This window comes from Calypte anna, chromosome 12 (assembly GCF_003957555.1).
Source record: "Calypte anna isolate BGI_N300 chromosome 12, bCalAnn1_v1.p, whole genome shotgun sequence".
In the NCBI taxonomy this organism is placed as follows: Eukaryota; Metazoa; Chordata; class Aves; order Apodiformes; family Trochilidae; genus Calypte; species Calypte anna.
The window spans coordinates 9,017,734-9,033,381 of NC_044258.1; the positions used below are offsets into that span (position 1 = coordinate 9,017,734).

Here is a 15,648-nt window from a genome sequence, read left to right on the forward strand (position 1 = left end):
CCAAGGAATGGAGAGGGCTTAAAAGGTACAGAAACAGCCACATAAGTGTGTGTCTTTCACTGGAATCTAACAAAGCACTCTGAGTTTCAAACGTGTGAAAAATCCTTATCAACATCAAGAGATGAGGAAAAAGGTGGGTGACTACTGGAAAGGATACCAAAAGATGATGCAGGCACTTCTTAGCCACAGGATTAGCTTCATTTTACTATCCCCTTACTACCTGAATAATCCATCAACAAGATACCAAGAAGCAGTCTCATGGCAAACTCATGAGGCTTTTGCACCATTATCAACACAAGGAATAAAAAACCAGAACGTCTGGAACAATTCTACAAAGCAGATAGTGATATAACACTGTGACTGCATTCAAGTCAGACAGAATTCCAAAGAACACAATGTATCCTGAAACATGCACTGATGCTTTACAAACCTTTATAAACTCACAAATTCTTTATAAATCCAGGAACTATGTCTTAGCTACAATCTTGAAAGTACAATTTATTATGTGAAATGTTTATGTGTGTTAAAATACAACTTAAACTTAATTTCTTCATATTTACTGATCTAGCCACAGTTCCTTATTTTAATTTATTGTAGTTTGCACATTCATAAAATAAGGACATAACAAATAAACATCCATATAATTGATACAAATTTTGTGTTTTTCTAGGTGTGATGTATTTATGCATAATGCTCATTATATATATAAAAATGACAAATGGTACAGAAACACCAGCATTAACCTAAAGTTTCAAAAAAAAATATTTCAAATACACTTCATTAAACTGATAGCAGTATACATAAAAACAAAACAGTATACTTAAAAAATACAAAATACTTCACTTTTTAAAAACTAAAAATGTTATTCAAGCTTAATAATTTCCCAGTAATACTTCATACTCCTCTTATCTTGTTTACTTGTAAAAACCATACTGAAGATGTGGGTAAAATTCAGCCTTTGAGCAGAATTAAGCAGGCAGGTTCACATCAAAGCCTTGTTTCATCATCTTTAGAATGATCTGTTGGAAAAGACATCTGGTTCTTATTAAACACCCTTTAAATGTTGCACTTTTAATTAAGTAACATCCATGTTATAGTAACGTTACCAATTAATTAAGTAAAGGAAAGCTGGTATGATCTAATCATGACTGCTTAACATCTTTTCAGCAGCAGACAATAAAGTATTCAACTAGTAAAGCAGAACTCCTGCTTAAATAGCATCTCAAGATTTTAAAGTAATGAGTCTAATAAAGCAGTTACTACACTTCTGCTTACTCAAAAGCCTATTTTGGGAGGAAGTATGGCAAGGAATGGAGTTTGACACCTAAACTAAAGGGATTTGATCTAGAGAGGAAATTAACCAGATCTGTAGCAGTCCTAAGAGACTTCAGTAGCAGAAATCCTGTTAGGTCAACAGCTAATGAATCAGCATCATTCTCCAATTTCCCATTTCACACCAGCATACAAGGAGATACATGGTTTGTGTTAGTACATAGAGCTAGTTGCAAGCATGTAAGCAGGCTTATGTTTCCATAATTTTGTTCTTGAGGTTGTGTTTGAATGTTCATTCTGAAAACTCAGCATTTAAACCATATACCTCATAGTTTCAGAAGAAACTTTCATCTACTTATTGAAACATTAACTTACTAAAGCTATTTTGTGCATTTTTATATTATTTTACGTGGACCCACTGTCACTGACACTTTTTGTTGGTAGAGTAAAAATGGGTTCACATTCTCTGTTAATAAACTTAACAGAGTTTCAAAAACAACAATAAACAACAACAATAAACAGTAATAAACAACTTAATAAATTAAACTTGAAAGATAAATCTAATCAGAGAACTGCACTAAGATTTAAATGACACATCTAATAAATCCTAAAATACCATTACATGGTTCTTTGTGACAATGGAGAAAGATATCTCTCCATTACAAAAATTCAGAAAAAATGGAGGATACTGAACTGCTGGCATATGGTCCACAGAACTTTCCACCAATTCTGGAACTGTCCATACATTAAAGAACCCCCTGACAGCAAGCATTAACACCTTCCACCATGCTTCATTTCAGGTCTGCCTTATGGCCAATAATTTTAAAAATTTTAAAATATTCTGTAGAAGAGAATCTAATTATTTTTTTAATTGTATAAAAGGAGTAAGAAATAAAGGGAAGAATTTAAACTTCAATAAATTGTTTTTACCATTTTACAAGGTATTCTTCTGCCTAAAGTTCCCCAAACATGTATTTAGTTGAGAAAATTATTTCAGTATGTCCTAGCCCTACGTTCAGAAAAGTCCTGTAAAGAAGAATGAGTGTGTGTTGGGACAGATGTTTCAGGAGAGAAATGTAGAGACATAGCAGCATGAACCTAAAGAATAATGAGAAAGGCAGAGCTCCCTATAGTGGAACAGTAGGAAATGAGGATCTTCAGTCCCTGCCATGAAAGAGAAAAGGAAATAGAAAGTTCCTCAAATAAAGAGTATAGAAGTATGGCACAGGGAGGGTTTCAGGGGAGAATGCACGGAAACAGAGACCCCTTAGTATGTCTGTTAAGCTTTGTTTAGCAGAGCAAAGGACAGTGCAACTCTATTAACAAGAGGAAAAAAAAGAAAAACCCAAAACACAAGAGGTTTGCTAAAATGATGCATTATTTTTTCTCCCCCAATCTCATTAGATTCAAGGTTTATACTGCACACAGTTTTGTGTCAAGAACTTCAGAGGAATTAAACATAGGAAAAAGTTATTCATGTTTGTAGCCCTGATAGAATCTACAAAACAAGTAAAGTTGCTCATGTGTTTAACACTGAACAAATGAATGTGCCATCTACTCAAATCAACATCAGAGACCAAGTCCATCTTTTCCATACACCTCATGGCTTATTTATTCACTGAAAAAAATTCACTGACTGCTTTTCCAGAATAGGTCCCCATGTGGATATACTCATTCTAGATTAAAAGAGGCCCCTCCCTGATTTATTTTTTCTGGATAAAGGCATGCATATGATGTAGTAACACATCCATATGGGAAGCTACTTTGTAATACTACTCTCCTTGAAGCAAATGTTCTACCTTAACCTGAAATAACAGTAAGTGTAGGAATACATTAAAATTCCTGTTACACATCAATGAAAGAGAGCCTAGATTTAGCAAAGTCAATCCAAATTCTCAAAATCCTGGATGCACTGAAATCACTGATAGTTCTTAGCAAGAGTAGTGATAAGTTATTTATCCGGATATTAACTGATTTCCTGCTGCAGACATATCTTGAGCTTACAATACAAATGCCAAAGTATTGCTAGAGAAGTTGATTAATGCAGGCATTTATTTTGCAATGGAAGTTGTAAAAAAAAAAATAAAATTAAATCACATTAAAAGACTTTAGTCTAAAAAACATTAGCTATTAAGAACGAAAACTCATCAATGTCACAAAATACTAAGGAAACGTAAAACTGCATTCTGTAGCATGAAAGGAAGATGAGCATTACTTGTATAAATGTACCAGGATGGAACACATTTCAGAAGCAACACTCAAACAATAAAAAAGATGCATCAGGGGTGGGAAGTGTACCCCATGTTCACAGCTTTAGCAGAGGAAAATACCCAACACATGTATGTACAAACACACAGCTATCTACATTTTATTTCTCCCTAAACAACTATTAAAATTTAACTGATTTTTTCCTTGTTTATTTATGCCATTGAGTATCACTTCTGCTTCATTTAATGCATACTAGAGATCTTTACTTTCTCTATATAGAATATTAAGAGTTATTTATGCTCTTAACATACATTAATTAGACACTACTTATAAATAACCCCCAATAAGAATATCTATTTGAATAGGTTACAATTACTTCAGGGCTTGTCTTTTCAATCAGTCAGTGTCCCTGCAGTGTTTAGAGTGGCAAAGGGGAAGTGGCCTGTGGTTAAACAGAGGAAATACCAAGGAATTTTAATAGAGCAAATAGTCTCTTTACTTCCTATAGGGTACTACTTCAAAGGCAACCCTGCTCCAGAGCAGACAATGTGTTAGTGGAGCCATCAGTCATTTAATAGCATGTCAAGTCTACTCAAAACTTACATGCAGACAAAGATAAATACCACATAACTGAGACAATGGGTACCATCCTCCAGTCATTACTCTAATAAATGCTGCCCTGGCTGGATTATGTTGGCAATCATCAACTAGATTAGTATTACACAACCTGACCATGAAATCATAACTAAACAATCAAGACAAGATATCTAAGAAATCAGCTAGGGAAGTTTCAACTTGAAGCTGAAAACATAATAAAACAAAAAATAGTACAAATATTTAAGAAGCTAAAATGTTCCATTCATTGTGAGCAATAAAGACAAAAGGAGTTTTGTGCTAATTGGAAAGACTGTAATTTTCACTGACCTAAATGCCAATCAAAATAATTACATTAAAACAATTATATTGTGGTACATTCAGATTTAAGATACACAATAACAATTATGTTAGAAAAAAAAAATCAAATTCAAACTGCATCTGCACATTTCTGTAAAGGTCAAAATGCACTAATCAAGTGCATTCAATAGGGAAGTTTACTTACTACCTGATGCAAAACTTGACAGAAATACACAGATTGTTAGGAACATGCAGTATCCTGCCTACGTCTGGTGAAACACAAAGGATATACTGAGCCAAAACATTTTATTCCTAATTCTCTGTTAAAAAGACCTACTAGGGGAGCCTAACCCTTCAACAGTTCCATCCAACACAAAGATATTTGTCTGAAGCTCTATCAGGGTTTGAAGTTTGTTTTTCCATACTCTTCTTTTACTCATTTCCTAATGCTTTCGGGGTTCTAAACTATGCCCTACAATCTTCTGAACTGTGTGTTGTAATAACGCTCTCAAAGGATCTGATCTAAAACCAAGAAAATCCTTAGTGACAGTCTAACAAAAAAGAAAAGCAATGAAAGTCAGTTATGTTCCCTCCGGTGTTCCTGGATCGACACGCTTCAACAACATTTGTAATTAGACATCAGGAGAACGGGGGGAAAAAACCCACACAACTCAAAAGTTATTTAAAAATATGAAAAAAGAGGAAAGGTAATCAAGAAAAGCCTCACAGCAAAACACACCAGAAACAGGAACAAAAGGCAAAGACCAGTAACCCAGGAACAAAATGTTTATCACCTTCCTCTCCGCTTCCCCCTCCTGCCCTCCTGTAAATTTCCTACATCCTCTGTATAATGATCAGGCCTGGAGCTTAAGACCCCAAACGGGCCTCGAACCATTACAATAACAAAGCCCAAGTGATCGCTTTCATCCTCCTCCCAGTGCAGATCGAACGAGGGAAGGGGAGAGCGCTGGTAGTAAGGACCTGTTGAGCGACTTCTTCACACTCGCTGGTTACGAGATGCTTTCTTCCCCCAGGCGAGAAACCAATGAATATCCCTTCCCGTGAAATACCACCCTCTCTCCCAGCCGCAAATTAACCAGCAGATGCAGAGCCCTGGAGGGGCTTTATTAGTTGCAGACGACGTTTCTCCCCTCCGTGGCAGCCCACTCCCTCCTTGCACCCCCGGGAAAGTGCCCACCCCACCTGTACTGCTCACACGGCCATGGGACAGCACCCAAGACCCCAGACGAGAAAACTTTCACCATCCCCTCCAACACAAAATGAAAAAAACCCCAACTCCACCAGCAGCCCCTACCTGCCAGGGGGACCAACACTTGGCTTTACTCACCCTTCCTCCGCAAGCATCGGCCGCCGAGCCCCTCCGGCCGCCGGCTCCTCCAGCGGCCCCAGCGAGCTGGAGACCACCGAAACAGGCGACGAACGCGACGAGGAAGGAGCCGAGGATCAGCCCCGGTGCCATGGTCAGCAGCTCGCCAGCCCCAGCTCGGAGCAGCCCCGGGCACCGGGCGCAGGGGCCGCCGCTCTGTGCATGCGCGACCGGGCCCGGGGGCGGGGGCGGCCCGGGGGGCTCCTCCTCGGCCGGGCCCGGGCGGGGGGGCGGCTCTGCCCCTCGGCAGCCTCTGCAGATGGTCACAATGGCAATTAGCAGGACTGGCTCCTGACGCCTGATCCCCGAGTGCTGCTTGCCCCAGGAGCCCCGGGGATACCGGCGGGTTTGTGCCCTGCTCCTGACTGAGCCGGTACCGCATCGGACCCGAGACTCTTCACCCAGGTCGCTACCATATGGCTGATCCCTTTACTACATCGTAGGGCTCGATCACGGTAACCTATAGATTTTGGCTTCTTTTCCCGCAAGCAAGGAGGGACGGGTGCTTCTTCACCAACAGGACAATGTGAGAGTACAGAGAGACAGTCCAAGTACTTTGCAAGATCAGGTCCACAGGCCAGAAAAGTCATAGGTCTGACACAGTTAGAGAGTAATGTATGAAATACTGAGAAGGACAAGCTGGGATCAGCTTATCACAGCGTTTCTGTTGCAGAAAATGCAATAGAAATTGTATTTACCTTTTTCAATACAAATCTCTACAGTTAATTTTGGTATTACATGCTTTGATCAAAACATTTTTTTCTTTAATAGAAAATAATACACATTTCTAACATATTTCAAATGGAAGCTCTTCTGATATACCTATGAATTATACCATTTTCAAACCCCACCTCTGAAATTATCCAAATTATGTAAGAGACACAGGCACCAAGGCTCCTCAGGAGCACAGAATCACAGATACCATTTATCTTGGAAGGGACCTGGGAGTCACTCAATCTGTCTGCTCCAAGGGGTTCTAACTTCAATTTTAGATCAAGCTCAGGGCCTCATCATACATCACTTTTACAGATTACTTAACTCCAATTATCTTTCTAAATTTTCATTTTAGTACATCCTGTTGCCATGATTAATATTGGACAAAGCCATAACCTTAATGGAATTGACAAAGCCATCAGTATTATAAAAGGTATTATTGTTGGGAATAAAACAGTATGCAAAAACACCACTAAGTCAATCAGTTGAGAGGAAACATGACTAGTTAGTAACTTGTAAACTAGTACTGGGTTTACAGCTGTTACAAGTTTTTCTATTCTTTGCGACTTCTGGCAAAAAGAATAAAATAACACTATTTTAAACTCTTTTAAACTGCTTCTGTAAGTTGCTGAATCACAATTATTGCACTCCCAGCTACCTCTGAAAATAGCTTCATCACTTCAGGATGGTCAGAGGCTTTCATTGTGACTTGAACAGAAATGCCATAAAACATCTATTAGCAGAAACTAGAGATTAGGCCATGGCCTTTTTAAAGCTCTGAGAACAAATGATGCTGACTTTTCATCTCTATTTCACCTGCAGACTTTAATTCTGAAAAAGGGAATATTAAGACCACTAATTCTATAGGTGGGGTGGAATTTCACTGACTGTGTATGTTTTTTGAAGTCATGTATTCCAGAGCAGAATTAAAGTTTAGCATGTGTTTTAAAGTATTATAAAGGACATAATGCAACACAACAGCATGGCTAAAAAAAAGGACGACACATGTACAATTTATTTACAGTTCAACGATTGCTCTGCTGCCCAAAACCACCTCTGAGAAGCAACAACTCCCTGCTGAACACATCTCCACTGACCTGCAAGCAGATTTCTAAGCTATGGCAAAAACTATATTGCATTTTCAGTTAACTGAGATCCAGGCTACTGGAGAGGCTTAAATTTTAAAGTGAGAACTAAGAGAAAAATTAGCCTAATTTGTCTTATTTGATGCATTAGCCTACGGTGATGAAATATAAACAAACAAAAAAAGTGATATTTTTTATTTAGCAGACTGAGGACCACCAGCAGTACCCAGACAGTTGGCAATATTCTCTTATTTATTAAGACTTCAAACAGCAAAGATGCTGTCTGACAAAGTCAGTCCTGATGCTCCCTTCCCATTGGTTCAGCTTAAGCTAATAACAAAATGACACATCTGAAAAAAAAAATTATCTCCATAACACCACCATTTCCACCTTAGTACCTTGATTGAACTGACCCAATACAGAAATATTTCATTGTTTCGTACACATTTAGGATAATGTTCACTAAAGTATTTTGTGGAAAAGGATAGAGGAGAGGTAGGAAACAAATTACAGATGTTAATATTTTTAGCTAGATTCTCCAAAATGCTGCTAGCTAAGGTAAGGGTAAAAGTGGCTGTGGGGACCCTGCCTTTCTGTAGGCTCTTTTGTCCTTTTTACAACTGACTCTTGTTTCCAAATGGCATAAAGCACAATATCCAAAAGTTATGGGTATCAGTATCATGCATTCTACAGCTGGTTTTGCTTGCCACTATACCTTCTTGCTTAAAGCTGAAAAACATTTTTTTTTTTTCCTTCTCCTTTCTGAGCAGCTGTTTCCAGATGGAGGGGACAGTGAGAATACTGCAGTTCCTATAAAAACATGATACCTCATGCAATAAGTTCTGATTATACGCTTAAAAATTTCCTACCAAATTGTTCTATCACTCTGCAAAAATTCCTTCTTAGGCTTCCTTCTTAGACTTAGTTGTATGCTCCATCTATATTTTATATTTCTAGCACTGAAATCTCTCCCAAGAGTGTCAGACCTTGACTGCAAAAGGAGTTGTGAAAACAGCTCACTTTTGGGCCAGAAATCATGCTTCATGCTTGCAAAAGTATTCAGGCGAGTCATAAAATCATGACTACTGCAGTATCAGAATTCTGTAAAAGATTAACACCATTTACTGTCAGAAAATGAGGATGAGCTACAGAAAGCCAAGCAGACAGTACTACTGCTCAAAGATCTGCAGCATCTCAGAAACCTCTTACAGGTCTGGAAACACAAAGTATCATCTCACTCTATAAAAGCACATATGAGATTCAAGAACAGAAACCCCACAGTGTGAGGGTCTTCTGGAACTTCATCTGGCAGATATAGGAAGGCAGAAAATCAGATCTTTGGAAAATAACCACTAACACTAGAGTGCCCCACTTACATGGGAAGAGTTTACCTATGAAACGAACACCTAGCATAAAAAGGAAGAAGACAGACCTTTCAGTATCAAGCCTTAAGAATGAAAATAAATAGTTGAAAGATCTGGCTAAGCTCAAGCAAAAATTTATCAACTGATAAGACACTGATCCTAGGCCATAAAATATAATTGATATTTGAATCAAATCAATTGTTATAAATACTTATCTTGTTGAGGGTGACTTTTAAATCACTAGGCCTTGTGAAACATGCCAAAAGTTCACAAAAACACTGAATTCTGAAAGAAAAATCTGTATTACCAGCCCCCCTATTATAGATGGGGAAACAAGCACAGAGCCATAAAGATGCCTGCTTTTATGTCTTGCACACATGCTCAAGGCTAAACCAATAATTAGATTTGGAGTCAGGAAAGACTCTGCCCCCTAGTAAGACAGGAAAAGACCCCTGGGTGTAGTGGTTTTTGGTTTTAATTTGCTTCTTTCTACAGACACACACTCCGCTTCCTAAGGTCATCCAGACATTACCAGTGGGTGCTTACAATAATGTGGGCCACGAAGCCCAGATCCAGCCTCCAAAATAACTCCATCTTACTGGATGTTGTATCTTGTGAGTGGCAAAGAGCACAGCATGCTCTCCTGGCAGCCAGCTGCCTCCTGCTGTGCCCAAACATTTATTGGCACTCTGGAGTAGCTGCTGCTGTGTCCAGATGGGACTTGAAAGTGGAATTAGATGCATGAATTCTGCTTTGACACTGGCAGATCCAACTTTTATATCCAAATGCTTTGCAACAAGTCTTGAAAAATGAGTATCCATTCCTTAATGCTGAATATTCTCCTCACAGAATCTCTTGTAGTTCCCTAAAAATAATACTTATCTCCTGCTCACTTATTATGTTACTTTGCCATGTTTGAGGTGTTTTTTCTTAAAAATTTCATCTGTCTTCAGGTATTTGGTGATGTTTTTAGGCTTGAAGAGTTCAGAGAGTAGGGAGTGAATGGTCTTGTGACCTTTCTGGATGACTTAATGTGTCTTCTGCAGGAAATTGCACTTAATGACCAAGGAAGTTTCAGCCCTATATTCCTAAAGGCTCAAGTTAGCATCAGATGTAAGAGTAAGTTATGGTGAAAAGTAACTGACTGAAACAAACCAGTCATTATATGAAAATTACCCCTGACACCATCAAAATAAACAATTTATCAGTGACTCATGGACGCAAATCCTCACAGAATGTTGCCACTCCCCAGACCTCGCAGTTATCTGTATTATACACAGGCCAATTTCTTCTGCTGGCAGAGAATGGTTGCAGTCAAAAGTCAACACTTTGTGTTTCTCTAAGTTTTGCAGCTGTTTATTCATGTGAATATAATTAAGGAACAGACAGCTCTGCTCTGAGATGATTCAACTTACTGAAGTGCCACCAAATGCACTCCTCCCTGCTCCAAAAGCTGAATTGACTCACTCTGTGACCACATGTTGTTTCTGAGAACTGGGAGAGCAGGGCAGCATCACATCTTTCAGCAGCAGTCTTCTATTACACTGGATTAGTGTAATATGAAACTGCACTTTTAGAGATTTGTGATGCACAGAAAATTAGAGTTTGCAGGGAAGAGTCATTTTTCAATAAAAATTCTGTTGAACTAGAAACATTCCAAACCAACAACTGTATCCTCAAAGTTATGTATGGTTTATTCTTTAGGAGTAATTGAATAACATTTAATATTCTTTTTTTTAATCTTTATTTTTTTTTCAATATAGACATAGATCTCAATCAACTATTAAAAATGCAAATCAAGATCCCCACAATGCAGTTTGAATAAATGCTAGAAATATTAGTAAGTAACATTTTTACTGGAGTTCCTCAGTTTTACTTCACATTTCAGCCCTTTCTTAACACAGCACAATACTTTGCACCCAGACAGCTTGTCATTTTCCTTCTGGAGGAAAATACAGCAAGGGAGGACAACCCTAACCTGATTTAGCAGTCTATTCTGAAATTCAACAGCATCCTGTTGAAACTGTCTGCAAAATTAATCCTAGCACACCAAGGGATCTCTCACTGAGCATAACCTGTCTTAAACCCTTTCCCATTTAACTGAGGGAAAGCTATTTGCTCAAGCACTTCAGGATGACATCATCTGTTTTTTGATGCCAAAAGCTAAGGGTAATTAAGGGTAAAGAAAATGTTTTGAAGATTTTTGTTATTAAAATGCACAGAGAAACTAGTAACAGATACTGAACAACAGGAACATAGCCAGAAGAATTTTTAAAAAATCTTACTATTGTGTAACCATTATGGAAGAAGATTGAAAAACACTTTGTCACTAGCACCTCATTCTACTCTCACTAAGGGAAATACACAAAAGAGAATACAAAGACTGGAAGCATATGGAAATTGCAATCTTTGTTTATGTATGTGATGGATACATAAAACAGGGAATAATTTTAAAACATTTTATAGCAGATTTACAAAGTATTTACAGAATTTCTGTAAGACTGGGGCTAAAACAAGAAGCAAAAAAAAAAAAAGAATGTCCTTGTTAGGAATAACAATTGTTTCTGGCAGCCCTACCTTGCAAAAAAACTCAAGGTTCCTGTTATCTAAAGTCTGGTAAATTCCTTTAAATAAAAAATTCAGAGCCATCAAGAATCAGGATTGAGTTAGCCACTTATTTTCTGTAAGAGTAAAATAAATATGCAGATAATATTAGACTGATCAAACACAATGAACAATATTTGTTAATACTTACATAAGAAGATAATGCATGTTAATATAAATTGCAATGGATAATTATAATTTGTTTTTAATTAGACAGTAATAGTAACAATCACTGAAAACAGTACTCCTACTAAACTGCAGTCTGTGATAAAATTGATTGCCCAGGACCATACGTTTAGAGGGAAGATGGGAAAGAGTGGTTCAGTTTCCTCATTAAAAAAAAAAAACCAATCAATTGTGTACAGGAAAAGGAGGTTTTCTACTTAATTTACTTCTGTTTCTCAAAAATATTTACTCATAGCCAACAGCATTCTGAGGGTAATTCTGATGCCTCATTAGAATGCTTTCCTCAAGTTAGCAATGTTTCCTCAACTTAGCTCTAACTTCCTTTCTCTGTCTGAATGAATTACAGCAATTTGCAATTATATTGTCAGATAGCCACATCCTGTAGCACAGAATAAAAAGCTGTTCCATCTCTCAAGTTAGAGAATTTAATTTTCTTGTATGCCTCATATCCAAATGACTATATATTAAGTTAAAAATATTAGAATAACAAAAGAAATCGTGGTGGATACCATCACATTTTTTAATACTGTACCCTTATTGAACACTTTGAAATGCAAGACAAACTGCTAGGAAATACACAGTATTTAAAAATCACAAAGCAACTTCTTAACCTTCGAAGGTGATAAAGAATGATAAATGAAAAGTCTGCTGGTAGTGGCTGAATGGCAAACCTTTGCACTGCCAACATTATCTTTATTGTCACAGAAGAATAATATTAGCAGATAGTGCATCAGAAGCAATTCTAAGTTTCACACCACAAGGGATGCTTTTAAAAAACTAATGGCAACTCAAGTGCTTTCTGAAACGTAAACAGATTCTGCTACACTAAATTGTCTGTTGAGCAGTCTTACAAACACATAATGATGAAAGCAACCTAAATTAATTTAGAGGCAAGATTGTAAAAGCTTGGCTGTCCAAAACTGATTTTTTTTAAAGACAACAGCTAATTATTAATAGATATTTGGACTACCAATAATAGCAAGCACACACCAATTTTCACTAAGTTCAGTTCCATATTGACTGCTCAGAATTTTTGACAATCAGGCCCAACATTAAGCATCTGTATGCCAGCACAATATAAATTTGGTCACAAAGTTCTTGCAACAAGTAAAATCGGCAGTCACTTGCTGGCATTCTGTCTACCCACAGCCTCATTTAGGACTTCAGACTTTATCCAGAATTAATTTGATGCGTAGGATTGTCATTGTAAAATCTAGCCACAAGAGGGCAAAAGCAGCCCAGTATTTTCGTAGGCATTTCAGAAACAAATTCTCACTGTTTCAAAATTATTTTAAATGTCTGATTTAATATGGAAAAGCTAAGATGCAATTAATATATTGCCAACAGTCTTTAATGCAGAATATTTGACCTGCTGTCTTCTGACTTTCCTTAACATGACATCGCTTGTAAAAACTCAATCCCATTTGCTTAAGGCACAGGCAATGCACCACTTGTTCTATCACTGTAATACCAGCACTGGAACACAATGTTATGATCAAATATGAAACATACTGGGTGGTGTGAAAGTCACCAGCGATTATACCACAACTACACCAAAGCCTGTATTTCTCTAAGCACTTTTGATCATTCTTACTCATTGCTAATAACAGCATACTGCAAACAGAGAAGAAATTAAATTTATTGCTTCTCCTAAGCTCAGCAAATATATGATTAGTTTTCTATTTGCTAGTCAATCCAAGACAGCAAAACTGCAATGCTAATATTGTGCCATACTGACATAGTAGCTCACACTTTGAGGTCCTCTTCATTTGTTCTAAGAAAATACTGCTGACCCATGCAATGCCAGCTTCAGGTACCCAAAACAGAAAGAGTGCTCTGCTATATTTTCTGTCTAACCTCTTCCCCCTCATATCACGCAAGTAAAGGAACTATTCCCCCAGAAAGGAATCTAGAACTGATGGCTCTTTAACAGCTTTAGATTCTGCTCTCTCACCAGTAATCCTCTCTGCCCACCATGACCTCATGAACTTCCTTGGTAATGCAATCAGATGGGAACTTCTTCCCCCCCTGCCTCACCACAAGATGCTGAACAGCCCCAGCTCCCCCTCGCATAATGATCATCACTACTTTGTCTCTTTATTGGTCGATTATCAAATAAAAATGAGATTAACTTTAAACAGTTCTTGTAAAAGTAACAAAGTGATTTTGAGTTAAGATGAATCAATTACAAGGGAATACCAATTTAGATCAATCACCACTGTTCAGAAGTATTTTTGAAAATAAAATACCACGTATTTCCCATCTAATTATGCATTAATAAGTCCCTGAAAAATGAAGGAACGAAGAATATCAACCTAACAACTGAAAGGGAAACTAAGCAAATCCAAGAAACTAAAACAAGGTAAAACAGTTTCTAAAGTTATTTTACAAACAGTTTCTAAAAAAAAAATAGATTTTATGATTACTTGTTAACCCTGGGAGTTAGTTAATCTCAACTGTTTAAAATTAGATTAATTCCATGTTAGGTAAACTGAAGGTGTTCACAAAATATTTTATGCTACTTTTGTGCAAGTCTTTTGTTAAATCCAGTCACATAAATGCTGGATGGTTTTTGAAAGCATATTTTCTTTTAACTAACATTATGAACACAGAGTTAATCTTCTCACATATAACTGTAAAAATACCGAGTTTTGTGGCTTTAGAAGTATTTTCAAAACAAAACTTTGAAAAACTAGAAAAATGAAATCTACCCACATATACCAGGAAAACTGTGAGAGAGTTTCAACCTATGCTTTTATATATGCTGCAAATAATATTAAATGGAATTTTGGAACCACTGGTTCTTTGATAGAAATTAGGCCAAATCTGCATTTAAACCATGAGCATAGTTTGTAGTTATTGGACAGAATTAGGCATTGCTGAAGTTTGTGGTTAGAAAAAAAAAATTAAGACAGAGACACTTAATAATAGACAAATGTCAATTTCAAGGATATAATCATGAATCCCAGCATCCTGATTGGGGTCACAGGCACTGGGCCACTTCAGGGGAGCACTCCTTGACTGTTAAAGTGCCACTACAGTCAATATCAGAAAAAATTTACTCTAGCTTAAAATGCAGCTGTTGTCAGATGTTGACATAACAGCTTGCCAGTGTTAGGAGTGAGAAGTCTTACAACTAGCCAGGTTTTTTGCTAGAACAGTTTTTACACCATCCTAGACTATTTATCAGCATATCACAGGGTCAAATGCTCACTGGACCAATGCCTGGAAGCAAAGGAGATTGTGGCCTTACAAAGCTTAAGTCAGAATAGTAACCAAAACCACAAAGACTTCTCTGGTCATGATTCTGAAGGGCAGATACACAGGAACACTGCAAGGCAAAGAATGCATAACTGGAAGGGCACCAGATTTCAGCAGGCATGGTGACCTCTGCTGATACAGTCTCACCCACTATTGTTATCTGCACTGGCTGTGCCTAGACAGACAGCACAGCTCATTACATGTATTAGAGAGGCAGCCTAGAAAACTGTATACTGCCAGGAATGACAAAAATCAGAAAACCCTGTAAAGTCCAGACTAATATTTTTTTTTATTAAGATGGAAAAAAAAATCAGCTGTATTTGAGAAAGTGATGGCCACAATTTAATACTTATTTTTACCAACAGGGATTTAAAGTCAGACGTTCTCCTCTAACTTGTGGATGCATTTACTTTGTGAAGGACAAGTTAAACCAAGATAAAGCAAATAGTGCAATTATGCTGCTAAACTCTTTTTGCTCCTGAGCACTAAATGTTACAGGATTTGCACCTTACAGCAATCATCCTGCTGGTAACATTTGCTAATTGAGAGCTGTATACCAAAGCTGGTGCTATTATTATTCTGCTAGTATTCTACTCCTTCTCTTCAACTGCTTTAGCAGACTTCCGTCACTTGAGACAAGTTCCATTATAGCAGACATTAGGTGTATTTAGGT

The 15,648-nt window shown here is 37.4% G+C and overlaps 1 protein-coding gene across 1 annotated transcript in view; it reads right to left on the reverse strand.

Moving 5' to 3' along the window:
- IL17RD (interleukin 17 receptor D) overlaps nucleotides 1–5,858 on the reverse strand; it is a 39,554-nt gene extending 33,696 nt beyond the window's left edge. The window contains exon 1 of the mRNA XM_008498996.2: nucleotides 5,723–5,858. Within this exon, the coding sequence (XP_008497218.2) occupies nucleotides 5,723–5,854 (132 nt within the window). The 5' untranslated portion in view covers nucleotides 5,855–5,858. The remainder of the gene's footprint in view (nucleotides 1–5,722) is intronic.
- Between the last annotated feature and the right edge of the window lie 9,790 nt (nucleotides 5,859–15,648).